Source organism: Colias croceus, chromosome 30 (genome assembly GCF_905220415.1).
Source record: "Colias croceus chromosome 30, ilColCroc2.1".
NCBI lineage: Eukaryota > Metazoa > Arthropoda > Insecta > Lepidoptera > Pieridae > Colias > Colias croceus.
The window spans coordinates 2,842,814-2,860,365 of NC_059566.1; the positions used below are offsets into that span (position 1 = coordinate 2,842,814).

Below are 17,552 nucleotides of genomic sequence, written 5' to 3' on the forward strand. Positions count from 1 at the left end.
ATGTGAAAATAGATTTTCACAGAGTTCCTTTTTAATAACAAGTTAAGATGAATATACTTAATTTGTATTCAAATGTAAATTTTTATGTACTTAATGTGAATAAATTTTAGTAAAATACAAAAACTGGCCATTTATAAGTATATAAAAATACCTTAGAGCTATTTAAGTTGTGAATATAAGGGATTCGTTCGTTGATCTACCTATATACTAATATTATAAAGCTGAAGAGTTTGTTTGTTTGAACGTGCTAATCTCTCGAACTACTAGTCCGATTTGAAAAATTCTTTCGATGTTCGGGGAAGGCTATAATCATTACACTAAGACCAACAGGAGCCGAGCCACGCGGGTGAAACCGCGAAGCGCATCTAGTTTGATTATAAAATGTACACAGATTAATTATTTTAAATATGTAGATAATTCTTAAAAAATATAAACCCTTAGGTACCAAAATTGGTATTCCAACTCTCCAGGTGAGTTACTATTAGGTACCTATTTTCATCTATCTCAACCATATCTCAACCAAGAATAAATCCAAAAAAAATACCTTAATTCTTTGGCTTTGAACATGATTAGCACTATAAAATGCTTCGTATGTAACTAATGAGGTTTTTCTCGCATCCTTATTAGTTGTTGTGATGAGATGATAAAAAACTCTAAATAAATCCGCACGGTCAAGTGTGAGTTGTTATACTGAATGCGGGTTCCGTATAATTTTTATTACTCTACGTATAAAAGATTGCAAACTACAAGTGATAACTGCGTTAAAAACAACCGACTTCAAACTTGCACTTGCAACATTTACAAATACAGACAAAAATGCTCATAAAATAAAAACTACTGGGCCTATCCGAATAAAATTTTTATGGGACAAATTCGACACCATCCCGCATCGAACAAAAAAAGAATCACGTAAATCGGTTCAGAAACCTCGGAGTAATCGGTGTACATACATAAAAAAAACATACCGGCCGAATTGATAACCTCCTCCTTTGTTTGAAGTCGGTCAAAAAATTGGATCCGTTATCAAGTATTTACTAAGTTAACGAATTCTTTTTCATTAGACTTCATGCTAATATCGCAGTTATAATATATTATGCCAAGAATTTACTTCCCAAACGTCGGCCAAGTGCAGCTGCAGGTATGAATCGACGGTTCCTGTTTAATTTTTAAATAATCTGAACGTAACCTAACCTATCATACTGACTAAAAAGCCTTCCGACAACGTCCCTTTACCTATAATAGGTAAGAAGTAAGAAGTCGGAAGGCTTTTTAATATAATATTATATATTATAACTTTATACATGTATACTTATAACACAAACAAACAATCAAACTCTTCAGCTTTATAATATTACTAGTGGTCCGCCCCGTCTTCGCACGTGGTACATATAAATATTCGCAATAAAATGTAGCCTATGTCCTTTCTCGGGTATCAAAATATTTCCATACCAAATTTCATGCAAATTGGTTCAGTAGTTTAGGTGTGATTGAGTAACAGACAGACAGACAGAATTACTTTCGCATTTATAATATTAATATATATAAGACGTATGGAAGTATAGATTATCACACGACGCGTAAGCAAAAAGGTTATGTATATAGGTATTTATTATACGATGATATCATTTTGGGAAAGAACATCGAAATTATAAAATATCTAATTACATTATACATAAAAAAATAATAGATAATTTTCACAAAACTCCGAATTCGTATTCAAACAAACGATACATAAAAACATAGGTATTATTAATTAACAGTAACTATGTATTCTATAATAATTTAAAAATAACTTTATAGTATGCTATAATATGTGTCACTAAGTAATATTTACACACTGAGAAAATAATAATAACATCATTCTAAACAGTCCTAAAATAACATATAAAATAAATTTACTTATCTAGATATAATAAATAAAAACAAATACAAAGGAACCCTAAAATGTATTAAACTGAAATTCTTAAGCGAAGCAATTGATATAAAACACAGTCGAATTTATCTTTTGGGAGTGGTAATTCACGTTACTATAGATGCAAAGTAAACTAGTAAAGCAGTGTTTCAATTGTTTTATCTATATTTAATCATTTTATTTATTAAAAAAGTGTCACTGGCCACTTACAGTGAAAAAAAAAATTAAGAAAAAAATATCGATGAAAAAAAATTGACAGCACATTTTGAAAATGGATTCCCGAAATTTAGAACATGGAGTTTGGCGGGAAAAAGAATGTGTTGTTGAAAAATGGGATTCGAATGAAATGTTTTTTATATTTTTCCAAGGATTGTGGTCTTTGACTTATACAGTTGTAGGAGTTATTTATGTTTATTTTTATTTGATTGTTTTATCTGTGCTTTTGATGGTGATACTTTTTGGATTCTATCGCGGGTATGTGAAGCCTTCAAATATAATACGGGTAAGTAAATCTATTTATAATAAGTCTCTATTTTAATTAATGGTTATACTAATGCTAAGGTTTATTTAAGTAGTTACTAATAATTAGTAGTAGTATAAAGATTTATTTAAGTAGTACTAAATTTAAAACTTATGTAAAAAATGTAGGAATCGTGCTTGTTAATTTTGAATAAAAAAACGCCTATATGTATAAAGTAGGATACTAAATTATAAAAATATTTCAACATCTATTTAAACAGGAAACAGTTTTGTACTAATTTACATAATTTTGTAGAACTTCTTTCCGCAATTAATTCAAAAGTTTTTTCGCATTTTTTAATAAAATTATGACTGGGTTTTGTAAACCATACTATATTTTCTAAATCAACATAGTCTAGTTATATTAAATTATATTAATACACTTTAATAAGAAACTACTGACGATACTTAATAAGTATTATAAAGCTGAAGAGTTTGTTTGTTTATTTGAACGCGCTAATCTCAGGAACTACTGGACTGATTGAAAAATTCTTTTCATTTTAGATAGCTCATTTATCGAGGAAGGCTATAGACTATATAATATCATCACGCTTAGACCAACAAGAGTGGAGTAATGCGGGTAAAACCGCGCGGCACATCTAGTAAATAATGTAGCTTTTTGTTGAAACATAGATTGAAAAACATTTCATGATTGATTACTACTTATTATATTTCAAAATCGATCGTTAAATTTTTTAAAGTTATTTGTATATAATATATTTTCTTTTTAATATTAGTACTTATAGACTATCTTAATACCTAATACAATAAATTCGAAAGTATCTTTGTCTTTTATTCTCGTCACAAAGGAGCGATTTTATGATAGACTAGCTTTCCGCCCTCGGCTTCGCCCGCGTTTTCAAAGATAGACCCGCATAGTTCCCGTGGGATTTCCGGGATAAAACTTATCCTATGTGATAAACCAAGTTACTTTCATATTAGGCGTGCTAAGTTAATTGTAATCGGTTCAGTAGTATTTGCGTGGAAGAGTAACAAACATAAGTACACATACATCCATCCTCACAAACTTTCGCATTTATAATATTAGTAGGAAAAATATAATATATGTGTTGAAATAGTTAGGAGGCTAAAATATTTTTCATAGGCTTTTTACAGCCGTGAAACTTCTCATTATTTCAATTTTCATTGATCAGAATAGAATAGAATAGAATAGAATTCATTTATTCGTGGTAAAACAAGATATACATACAAAACAAAAAAAATAAAATAAAATAATACAGATAAAAAATAAAAGAATCACCACGAAAAGGGTATGGACTCAGCATAACAAACAAACAAACAAAAATACTTTATTGTGCACCACAGAGAAAATTACAAGTAAAGACACAATAGGTACATTAGTTAGTAAAAGAGCACAACAAGTGGCAGCATATGGAGAAAACAATGACCAAAAGGCCACTGCTTTCACCGCTGTTGTTGATTACGCGGACGAAGCCGCGGGTTTCAAGCTTGTAAAAGTATTTGAGATGTTCAGATATTTCAATTTAACAGATAAGTAGGTACCAGTAAAAGTTAATAAACAGTATACGGAAGATATCCAGAAGTTGTGAAACTGACTGATCATATAGGTAAATATCTATATAAATAAAACTCAAAGGTGACTGATAGTGATCTATCAACGCACAGCCCAAACCACTGGACGTATCGGGCTGAAATTTGGCATGCAGGTAGATGTCATAACATAGGCGTCTCCTAAGAAAGGTTTTCCCGAAATTCTTGCGGGAACGGGGAAAAACGGGGATGCACGTACAAAGTCGTGGGCGGAAGCTAGTTTATTTAATAAAGCTGCCCAAGCAGACATTGTTCTGCCCTATTGACCCTTTTTCGTGTTTTCTCCCCATAAGAACCTTCCTTATGCCTTTATAAAAACGTAAAAAAAACGCGGAATAGGTCGAGCTGTTCTCGAATTCGCTAACACATTTGGCGATTCATTTTATTATAATTTATTTAAGATAATAATTGAATTATTATAGTGAAAGTGTTTAATTACACAGAAACTTTTTAAAACTGTACATAGGCCTTTTTATTAATTTGCATAAGTTTATCTAAATTAATATAAGTTAATCTATTGTATTTGAAATCATATCATCACCGTTATTTTAAATTTTAATAAATTTGGTTCCACTGTCTGATTTAATACCTTCACGTGACGCCTAATTATTTTTTTTATTTTATAATAATGCATATTTTAATTTTTTTTACTATTATCCACTGCTTTTGTTAAAATTTAATAGACCCTCTAGTCTCTACACAATGGGCATCGTTGGCCCAACAAATGATTGTCGATTTTTGCCGCCATTACGACAATCTACACTAATATTATAAAGAGGAAAACGTTGTTTGTTTGCTTGTTTGATTGTAATGAATAGGCTCATAAACTACTGGACCGATTTTAAAAATTCTTTCACCATTCGAAAGCTACATTATCCACGAGTAATATAGGCTATATATTATCACGCTAAGACCAACAGGAGCGTAGCCACGCGGGTGAAACCGCGCGGCACAGCTAGTTATGAATAAACATCTACAATGACGGACATTTTGGCTCTACACTATCGTGATTGCCTCTACTCGTCCAACGCTGCCCATTGTGAAGCATATATTCACAATAACATAGGTACTTGGTACATACGATTAATATTATTACAAAATGCTTGTAAACATTCTTGATTTTAGGCCAGTTGCAGAGCTTCACCGACCATCAGTGCGTACGTCAGTCGCGATTGTCATATTTATGGAAATTCATAAAACCGTTCATAGCTAGACCGACCATACGCACGCGAATATCCATACATATTATGACAAGCGCGACTGACGTACCTACGCACTGATGGTCCGTAGCTCTGCAACAGGCCTTATAAATCACTAGTTATCCGCTCTCGAATTCATCAAAGAAACCCGCATATTTCCCGTTCCCGCGAAATTTCCGAGATAAAACCTATATTATATCCTTTCTCAGTTTTAAAGCTATGTCTGTACCAAATTTCATGCAAATCAAAGATAGACAGAGTTACGTTCGCATTTATAATATTAGTTAGGACTAGTTCTCGGCGGTTTCACCCGCCTTGCTCCGCTCCTGTTGGTCGCGTGATGATATATAGCCTATAGCCTTCCTCGATAAATGGGCTATCTAACACCGAAAGAATTCTCAAATCGGACCAATAGTTCACGAGATTAGCGTTCAAATAACCTTCAAACAAACAAACAAACAAACTCTTCAGCTTTATAATATTAGTATAGATTACGCCGCAAAAAAGACCCTAGCATTCATTGGAATACGATAATTACTTGCAATGATGCATTTACATCAAACGAGCGAACGCTTATTGTAACCCCACTATGTCAAATAATTATTTTAGTGTAAACAGGCGTAGATCATACTTTCATTGTTCTTAGTGCGTTCGAAAAGATTCTATGCAATGTTCTAATACTGACAGGGGCGGATCGTGAACGTATGGGGCCCTGGGCTGAAACAATTTATGGGCCTATATAATTACTGAACATTTATATCTATACAAATATTATAAAGAGGAAAGGTTTGATTTTTTGTTTGTTTGTTTGTATGAATTGAATAGGCTCCGAAACTACTTGGCAGATTTGAAAAATTCTTTCACCATTCGAAAGCTACATTATCCACGAGTAACATAGGCTAGGTTTTATCCCTGAAATCCCACGGGAACGGGAACTATGCGGGTTTTTCTTTGAAAACGCGGGCGAAGCCGCGGGCGGAAAGCTATATTTTATATTCTTCGAAGTTTTTCCCCAAAAAAAAATATGTGTGTGTGTACGTCTGTATGTGTGCGTCTGTATGTGTCAATTTTTTTCCTAACGATTACTCTAAGAGCTAGCGCGCAAGAGCAACTTTTGTCTGCGCAACTATTTTGTCTCTCCCATCAACTCTATGGGGAGTTGCGCCGCTACGTGCGCGCACTTTCTTACTAGCCGATAGAGTTGATAGGAGAGACAAAATAGTTGCGGAGACAAAAGTTGCTCTTGCGCGCTAGCTCAAAGAGAAAAGAAGCTATCGATCTGAAAATTTTACAATAGATTTGTCTTGTGTTAGAATCGCGGCTTTCAGCGTATGCGCATGTTTAGTTTATGGGAAAGTCGAACACTTTAAAGTTACAAAAAAAATGTTTTATTTTAAACTTATGAGCGCGCGTTCAATTTCTACAATGAAATTAAGATATAGAGCGTAACTTGGATTTTAAAATATATAGGATATGTTTTATACCTGAAATCAAACGGAAACAGGAACTATGCGCGTTTTTCTTTGGAGACGCGGGCGAAGCCACGGGCGGAAAGCTAGTAGTATTTATTTCCGGAGATTATCAATATAAGACTATTAACATCCATACTTAATATTATAAATGCGAAAGTAACTCTGTCTGTCTGTCTGTTACTCAATCACGCCTTAACTACTGAACCATTTTGCATGAAATTTGGTATAAATATATTTTGATACCCGAGAAAGGACATAGGCTACTATTTATCTCGGGAAAATGACGCAAACCCGCAAATCCCACGGGAACGGGAACTATGCGGGTTTTTCTTTGACTGCGCGGGCGAAGCCGCGGGCGGAGGCTAGTAGTAGATTTATATCCGGAGATTATAAATATAACACTATTAACATATTGTTTATAATTTTTATATAAATGCTACTAATTTTCATCTAGTTGCAAATTATTTCTGACCTTGTACTGCGTCTAGACAATTCAATTGACATTATTAATGTCATATTGTTTCGCAAAAAATTTGATAATTTTCAATGAAAATTTTAGCACAATCCAAAAAGGGTGTAATATTTATATATCGTTTATATGCAACAATTGCCGCCTCCTTGGTATAACAGTGGTCGACGCGTGAGCGTAGAACCGAGGGGTCCTTGGTTCGATTCCCGGTGGAGACAAAGAAAAAAAAATGTCTCGGTCTGGCAGGACACAGAAGGCTGATCACCTACTTGTCCCTAAATAAAATCGATCAATGAAACAGATGTATGCATCTGCCCCTTACCTGTGCCCTAACCCCACTACGGGGACACGGGTCTTCACTTGTTTTTATGTAATGATTATATTAATACTTCTAATTAACGTCAATATAAAACAAAAACAACACAAAATATTTTTCATACATAATATTATACGAGTAGATTTTTTAGGAAAAAATTCTGCGCTTTTTCAGATAGGCATTATAATATTATGCATTACAGATTCTATAGCTTTTTTTCTCTCTTCACTACACAGTATAAAACAAAGTCGCTTTCTCTGTCCCTATGCCCCTTTGTATGCTTAAAGCTTTAAAACTACGCAACGGATTTTGATGCGGTTTTTTAATAGATAGAGTGATTCAAGAGGAAGGTTTTAGAATAAAATTTATTAGGTTTTAGACAAAACGGGCGAGGCCGCAGGCGCAGAAAACATATAGAAAAAAACATATTGCTTCTTCAGAAGCAAATAAAGCAATATGAAAACAATATTGTCAAAAATAGTATTTAATAATTAAACTTAATAATTCTTAGTACCTACCATTATTTTACAGGAATACACATCCCTCGGTTTCGACCACATCCCCCATACAAAGGGAATCGACAGGACTTTACACATAAAAAGGTCCCAAGAGAACCGGTCTGTAGGGGAGAAGATCCCCCCTCCTTATCCGAATGGTTGGTATGAATTGATTGAGAGTCGGGACCTGAAGATAGGGGGAGTCGCTTCGATTGATGCATTGGGTAAGTTATTTTAAGGGCTGATTTTCAATCGTTGGTTAACACACAGTTTATAGTTTATTGTACGGCCGTGAGTTTTAACCAAAGATTGAAAAATCGGGCCTTAGTAGAATAAATAAATATTTTCAGGACAATTTTCACATACGGCACGATCTGATCCCATACTAAGCCTTCGCTTATGTTATGGAAACCAGATGGCTGATAAACATGCTATATTCTTAACTAAGTATGTGTACTAAGATAATATTAATATTATAGTTTTATGATTTAAGACGTGTTTTTATATTTTATACACTAGCTGTACCCCGCGTTTTTACACGCTTTGCTCCGCTTCTATTGGTCTTAGCGTGATGATATATAGCCTATAGCCTTCCTCGATGAATAGGCTATCTAACACTGAAATAATTTTTAAAATCGGACCAGTAGTTTCTGAGCATAGAGATCTAGAGAGATGCCAATCGCTTGCGCTGAGTACGAAACCAGTGTCTCATAACAAATTTACGCACACAACAGTAAACAAAATAAAAACAATACTTCGCGTTGTGTGCGTGTCATCACACAAAAATTTGAGAGCGACTATTCGTTCGCACACTAGATTGTAAGTAACGTACGTATACAGCACCACACAGCCGCAAGATATGCGTTTACGATAGGGATTGCTTGTCGATAAAATGAGAAACGTTAAAATTAAAACAATTTATAGGCAATACAGTAACTAGGTAGAAAATAGAAATGGACACCTTGATGGTAGCATTCATGGTGATGAAGTACATAAAGCATTGCCTATTGACTTATTGTTATGTAAAATAAGTATGAAATAAGTGACTTTTTTTTTAATCCATGTATAATAATCACTATAAAATTATTGCTCGAGTACCTATCAAATAATAATAATACATTCAGATATTAAGCTAATAGTAATACATTATGATATAATAATAAGGTAGTAAAATAATACATAATACGATAAAAAATCCGAATCTTATCGACATGGACACACTCGACGCGCATCCTCAAGTAACGACCGCGAGCAGCGGCCGTACTACACGATCGAACGTTTTTGTTAGCTTTAGTATCTTCATTATACATTGCGGTATTCGAACTCCGCGTTTGAATAGAGTCACGTACAGAAGAAGCATTGTAAACTATTTACATAAATTAATGTGACTGTCGTTCTGTCACACAATGAAACCAAGAAATCACTCAACGTAATATTGTTTTTGAAATTATAGTAAGAAAATCGTATAATTTTCAGTACTTACCGATGGTATGTGATTCCATTTGACTTAAAGTTGCTGGTTTCACTTCAGTTTTTACAAACTTTAACGGAACAACGCGGCATTGTCAAATAATACCCGGCCGACGGTCGAACGTCAACTGAATGCAACAAACAGCATGTGTTCTTTTTTTGGGCATATTGCTGCGACACCGGCCCCGCCCCCTAACCATATCTCCCTTTAGTTTCTGTGATCTGTGTTTCTGAGATTAGCGCTTTCAAACAAACAAACTCTTCAGCTTTATAATATTAGTATAGATTAATTAGAAAGCTTTAACCCAACCATTTCTAATAAGCCACATGCCAAAGCATTTTCAAAACACAAAAAGGCGTGTTAAATTGGTCATGTAATTCGTACTAAATGTACTTCTGAATAATGTTTTTTATTTACTTCGTGTTTGAAGCAATATTTCCACGGACGATACTAAAAATTAATGTTGCGTAAATTGACGTGTTTTTTCAAATTATAAAATTCAAATTCATTTATACTCGAGTAAGCATGGTAAAATCCATACTTAATATTGTTAATGCGAAAGTAACTCTGTCTGTCTGTCTGTCTGTAACTCAATCACGCCTTAACTACTGAACCAATTTGCATGGGTATAGAGATATTTTGATCCCGAGAAAGGACATAGGCTACTTTTTACCCCGGGAGATAGGATAGGTTTTATTCCGGAAATCCCACGGGAACGGGAACTACGCGGGTTTTTCTTTGACTGCGCAGGCGATGCCGCGGGTGCAAAGCTAGTAACTTATAATTCAGTTTTACAGCATGTTTAGCTTGCAAAAAACATACCCTACTAATATTATAAATGCGAAAGTTTGTGATGTGTATGTATGTATATTTGTTACTCTTTCACGCAAACACTACTGAACCGATTACTGAGCAAAGAGGGAAAAAGGGGATATAGAGGGAAATAACGCTTGTTAAAATATGCTTTCCATTATATATTTCAGGGCAAAACTTCTGTATCTATCGTGGAGAAGACGGTGTTGCAAGGATAGTAGACGCGTATTGCCCCCACTTAGGGGCAAGCTTCGGGTCTGGTGGGGCAGTCAGGGGCAACTGTATAGAATGCCCCTTTCACTTGTGGAGGTTCGGGGAAAATGGAGAATGCACTTATATACCTGATACGAAGACTAGTAAGTATATTATTTTGATTATTTTAAAGGTAAATAATTTAAACATAACATATTTTTTTAGTTTTAAAGCGTCTGGCGAAAGTTATGATCCACAGAAAGTGTCTGGCAAATATGTGTACTGGGCTATGTGGCCTGAAATAAATTAATTTTATTTATTTATTACTAGCTTTTCACCCGCGGCATCGCCCGCGCAATCAAAGAAAAGCCCGCAGAGTACCCGTTCCCGTGGGATTTCCAGGATAAAACCTATCCTTAACCTTTCTCGGATATCAAAATATCTCTATAACACATTTCATGCAAATTGGTTCAGTAGTTAAGGCGTGATTGACAGACAGACAGAGTTACTTTCGCATTTATAATATTAGTATGGATTTATTTATAGGTATACATAATATTCAATATTATTTTATACTAATCTCTTAATTTACTGCTATAAGAATCTGATTAAATAACAATTTAAATGTTTACCAACTTAGTTTATAATACGGCATTCAATGCAGTCCCACACGAACTTTTCTAAAATGATATTTTTTTATATGTTGATATTATTACGATTCTAAAACCTATCAAATAGTTAAAACGTGAATCGTAACTCATTACTTTACTATTTATTTGTGTTATAACTATTCAAAAACTTCCATAAATAGTCTACTCCATTATTATAAATAAATAAATAAATATTTCAGGACAATTGTTCACACACGGCACGATCTGATCCCATACTAAGCTTTCGCTTGTGTTATGGAAACCAGATGGCTGATAAACATACATATATAATTTAAATACTTATATAGATAATTAACACACAGACACAGAGCAAACATGTATCATGACTATGTTCATCACACAAATATTTGCCCCGGGTGGGAATCGAACCCACGACCCCTGGCTTGGATCACTACCAAGCCAACCGGTCAGTCAAGTCAAGTTTTATTATTATTTCAGTACCAAAAGTGACACTAAAAACCTGGCATTCAATGGAATTAGATGGTGGCGTTTGGGTCTGGTATGATATAGAGGGTCGACCCCCACAGTGGACCGTCCCTGAAGTAGATAAGATTAAATCTTGGGGGTTAAGGGGCAGGAATGAGTTCATTGTTGGCACCCATATACGGGTGAGTATTGAAAAATGAAACAAGATTTTTGAAGTGAAACTTTTTTATCGGGGTTGGAAAAAAATTTAGTGTAACATTTTTTCGTTACACACCATCTTCTTCTTATCTCTACCACGCGTGATACGACGTATTTACTGTAAAGTTGAATATAGTAAATTATTTTTTGAAAAATAAGCTCATAAAGAAGTTTCACTTCTTACGTGTGTACATAAGTACACGCACACATTTTTATTATTTTCGTTTTTTAAGGGACACCATACTAATTACACTCGAAACATAACTAGCGTTTATATTTTTCCATAAAAGTTTTTGAATACGATTTTCCGTTCTTATCCCAACGTTTTAAATATTTTGCAGCGAGCGTGTTGTCGGAAAATATGAATAAATCGGGTTTAAAATTTGCATTAAAGTCACTAATTTCTACTCCTTTATTGGTGTGATAATAGTTGTTTAATTTGACTGATTATTTTTTGTATGCAATTTTTTTTAATCAATCATATTAATAATTATCATTTTAAATATATAGAATGATAGAAAGTAGTTGAGCTTTTTTTAAATAGTATTAAAATATATAAATTCATTCTAATTTTAAGCACACCAGGTCAAATTGCACCTATATTTTTTAACTAGCTACGCTTCGCGGTTTCACCCGCGTGGCTCCGCTACTCTTGGTCTTAGCGTGATGATATATAGCCTATAGCCTTCCTTGATAAATGGGCTATCTGACACCTAAATAATTTTTCAAATCGGACTAGTAGTTCCTGAGATTAGCGCGTTCAAACAAACAAACTCTTCGGCTTTATAATATTAGTGCCTATGTAAATTTCATGTGTCACATACAAACTGAAATAGCGCTCATATTTTTTTCTATATTTTAGTTATCTACACTAATATTATAAAGAGGAAAGCTTTGTTTGTTTGTTTGAACGCACTAATCTCGGGAACTACTGGTCCGATTTGAAAAATTCTTTCGGTGTTAGATAGCTCATTTATCGAGGAAGGCTATAGGCTATATATCATCACGCTACGACCAATGGGAGAGGAGTCACGGGGGTAAAACCGCGCGGAGCAACTAGTATTTTAATAATATCTACTTTTAGGATATTCCAGAAAACGCAGCAGACGCTTCTCACCTTCATACAGTGCATGGTTTATCATTATTGACCAACTTGGGAAAAGAGTACCCGTTTCTTAATGATATTATTGGTAAGTGTTTTATTATGTAAATTGTTTAATACGAATATCTTAAATTGAGTTATAAGTAGTTATAAGTACTTGTTAGACGTAATTTTTGATTTAATATTTTTGTGGATGAATAGTTGTCAGTATAGTTGTCACTGTCACCTGTCAGAACATGCTTAGCTGTCGAATACTATAAATTGCCGCTTTCCTTTGACTCGTGGCGCAATCGTACGGATCGTGCCCGGGGGGGGGGGGGGGGGGGGGGGGTTCAGACGTTGTTTATACGTTCGACCCAACTACCCTCACTTATACTCACCTAATAGTCGTTGACTTGCTGCGATTTGTTATCAACTACCTACATCAATTGCTGCTGCAAAAGCTGTGTAGAATCGCAGTACATTCTTATTACATTCAAACTAATATTTAACCCGGCCTCGCGTGTTATTTCTTATAGTACTTATATTTGAAGTTGCAGAAAAAAAATTCATAGAGTCACAAATGAGATTGCTTAATATCCGGACATTTAAAAAAATATTAGTTAAGAGGAAAAAGTGAATATTTTTTTATTTTTTAACATTTCTAGTCACAATATTATCTAGAATTGATGAGAAGCAATTGTGTTATTTTATCTAGCTTTTAAATAACAATATAGAAAAATTAACATTAGATTTTTTTCATTCCTGAGCTTTAATAGGTATCCATTAAAATTAAAAAAAATGTGTGCGTACGTAAGAAGTGAAACTTCTTTATGACCTTATTTTTCAAAAAACAAATATGCAACTTTACAGAAATTCATTACATCTTTTTCTTATCCCTACCACGCGTGATTATTTATTTATTTTATTTATTTATTAATTATTTTATTTATTTATTTCTGTAAAGTTGCTTATTTAGTAAATTATTTTTGAAAAAATAAGGTCATAAAGAAGTTTCACTTCTTACGTGTGTACACTAGTACACGCACACATTTTTTTCTATATTTCCTTCTCCAGGCTTCCACTATTGGAAGACAAGTTGGACAAAAACAGACGACTGGCACATCGCGAAACTAACCATAGACCAAAAGTATCTGATTATGAAAATGAATTTATTCCCTTTGTCTGGTATTGTGGAACAGGTAGGTTAATCATTATTTATTTATTTATTTATTTATTAACACTTTATTGTGCTGGCATACAAATAATCCTTAAAATTAAAACTTATAACTAGTCCAGCACAGAAGGCGGCCTTATCACTTAAAAGTGATCTCTTCCAGGCAACCTACTGTGTGGCATATTATTATGATCATTTTTATTTTATTTGTATTTAATTTTATAATTAACTAGCTGTGCTCCGCGGTTTCACCCGCATTGCTCTGCTCCTGTCAGCGTGATGATATATAGCCTATAGCCTTCCTCGACAAATAGGCTATCTAACCGACCAGTAGTTCCCGAGATTAGCGCGTTCAAACAAACTCTTCAGCTTTATAATATTATTATAGAAGTATAGATTAGCTTAGTATCACTACATAGTATAACACAAAGTCGCTTTCTCTGTCACTATGTCCTTTTGTATGCTTAAATCTTTAAAACTACGCAATGGATTTTGATGCGATTTTTTTAATAGATAGAGTGATTCAAGAGGAAGATTTTAGTATATAATTTGTTAAGTTTTAGACAAAGCGGGCGAAGCCGCGGGCGGTAAGCTAGTTAGGCCATCTAACATCGACCAGTAATTCCCGAGATTAGCGCGTTCAAACAAACTCTTCAGCTTTATAATATTAGTATAGAGTCGCTTGGAGTGCACCCACCCATCATGCACTCAATTTGTTAAATAAATTCTTACGTGCTAAATCTGAAGTGGACCTGTTTAATGTTAATATTGTATCGTTTGTCTCTAAGTGCCATATCACACTAGCGGATTGCGAGCGGTTTTAAAGCGGAGCGGGCGCGCAACGAACACGCCGCGGATGCGCAGCGAATTCGTCGCGGACGCGCAACGATTTCGCTGCGAATAGAAACGTCGACGTCATTTTGTATACTCTCGCACAAAATCCAGCCCTTCCGCCTTGCCTAACTTCCATTCAATATTTCCATCGTTTCTGTAGCACTCAATTTTTTAACCGTACTGTGGAAATGCACTTACTTAACTAAAGATGTAATAACAACTGGAGTTGTTAAAAAAGGTGCTATAAAATTGAATTACTAGGACTTTTAGAATGTACCATACATTCCAAAAGTATGTAACAACTGACCAGTATAATCTCTCCCATAGCAACGTATGTTATAAAGAGTTTTTGTGAACCTAATTATGAGCAAAGTGATAGTGAGTTGCTGGTTGCTTGATAAAATTTTCTATTCACTGCTATTTATCTAATAATAAGATAGCCCTGTTTTAGTTAAGGAGCTTTAACATTTATTTCAATAATGAACTTTCTTAATGAGCAATTAAGTTATCTGATTGCATTTCGACCAAGATTTAATAGATAAAACAATACCCTAAACATTAACATGTTATGAAACTCGTAAAAAATAATGATCTCATAATTATTATACTATCACAAGTTATAAGTAACAACCAGCACGGATTCCATTTTTTTAATGAGTGTACATGACCGCGACGTAAACGTTGCGCATCTGCCACGCGTCCGCAACGAATTCGCTGCGCAACCGCTCCGCTTTGAAACCGCTCGCAATCCGCTAGTGTGATATGTCACTTATTGTACCTTATTTTTAAGTCAAACTTTGTAATAATTGTTATCTTTGTGCGTGTTGGTATGTTTTGTACTGTACTTAAGTCAAAGATGAATAAAGAAATAAATAAATAATAAATAATTAGAAGTAAGTTGCATTAATATTTCTGGAATTAATGAACAAACAAACAAAAATACTTTATTGTGCACCACAGAGAAAATTACAAGTAAAGACATAATACATTAGTTAGTAAAAGAGCACAACAGGCGGTCTTATCGCTCAGACAGCGATCTCTTCCAGACAACCTGGTGGACAAGGAGACGCAGTGCAAAAGTAATAAAATGAAATTTTATTTATTTATTTATTTATTTATAATCTTTATTGCATACAAAACAAATACAAATTTCACACACACAGACAGGACATTTGATGCAAAGGGCGGCTTTATTGCTTCAAGCAATTTATTCAATTTTATTTAAATTTTATTTCAGATCGGTCCAGCCCATGTCCGTTTATCTTTCGATACATTACTATTTGGTCCATTTTTCATAGTACAATCTATAACTCCTTTAGGGCCAATGTTACAAAAAATTATACATAGAGTTTATTCTCCAACTTGGAATGCTGTTCTTATTAGCCCTATGGCGTTGATTGAAGCTAAACAGGTAAGGTACATATTTTTTTTAATATATATAAATCTCGTGTCACAATGTTTGTCCTCAATGGACTCCTAAACCACTTAACCGATTATAATAAAATTCGCACACCATGTGCAGTTCGATCCAACTTGAGAGATAGGATAGTTTAAATTTCAAATTTAGAGAAAGCGGACGAAGCTGAACACTGAACCAAAAAAAAATGTTCAGATACATAATTTATTTAAAGTTCAGGGAATTATTTTTCCTCATACATGTCAAGTATTATGCACCATGAAAATGGTCATGTTTTCATGCAAACCCCTTAAAAATTCAACCTATTTGAGTCTATTGTTAAAACGTATACTTTTTCAATTTCATAAATTGATCCGATCTTTTGCAAATAAATAAAGAATAAAAGGAATTTGCCTTTTTTGGTGAGACTGTCACGTTTTGACGAAGGACGTGGGTTCGAATCCCACTTCTTGATCTACCTTTTGCATTCATAAAATATTTCAAATATATATTTTAATGAAAATAAAAAACCTTTACCCATACAGTTCGACCGTGACGTTAAAATCTGGAACAACAAGAAGCATATTCATTCCCCACCATACGTACGTGCGGACAAGGCAATTCGAGCCTTCCGCGATTGGTATTCGCAGTTCTATAGCGAACATAGTGTTACTATGCGAGATGCTTTAACACCAAAATACGATTGGTGATTTACATATACATAAATATACACAAATATACACACATATAATCAAACATGAACATAAACACATAAAGCATTCACATATGTATATACATATAAACACACAGACAGACGTATGTATACACGCAGTTTAGGACTAGTGATAGTGTTACTATGCGAGACGCTTTAGCGCCAAAATATGATTGGTTATTTTCAAACATACACATAAACTGCATAGACATATAGTTACACACACATTCCAACACACACATATACAGTGTGAAAATTTTCGGTTGGCCATGGAGGAAAAGTAAAATTTGTTATTATGGTCGAAGTAAATGAATTTTTGAAAATTTGAATATTTCTTTTTAAAAATAAAGGAATGTTTCCTTTCAGCATAATTTGCTATCTCCAGTATTTCTAGTATTTTCCCTCCAGGGCCCATCGAATATTTCCACACACTCACAAACATTCACACGCACACACACATCCATTTATCCTATTAGTTATATATTATGTATTTTAGTTTGCTTAGTGAAAGGTTTTAAGGTTAATTTTGCTCATAGAAAAATCGCAATGTTTAATGTTATTGAAACATTCTTATTATTTTAATGTCTGCGGCCATAATATTGTTAGCTTTTTTATTTTTATGTAA

At 33.9% G+C, this 17,552-nt stretch overlaps 1 protein-coding gene across 1 annotated transcript; it reads left to right on the forward strand.

Moving 5' to 3' along the window:
* Window positions 1-7,272: 7,272 nt before the first annotated feature.
* Window positions 7,273-16,931, forward strand: LOC123704539 (cholesterol 7-desaturase nvd-like). Its single transcript, XM_045652920.1, has 8 exons — window positions 7,273-7,314; window positions 7,991-8,180; window positions 10,411-10,596; window positions 11,542-11,711; window positions 12,812-12,917; window positions 13,886-14,010; window positions 16,057-16,230; window positions 16,761-16,931. The coding sequence occupies exons 1-8, from the start codon at window positions 7,273-7,275 to the stop codon at window positions 16,923-16,925; spliced, it is 1,158 nt and encodes a 385-aa protein (XP_045508876.1). The 3' UTR covers window positions 16,926-16,931.
* Window positions 16,932-17,552: the final 621 nt, after the last annotated feature.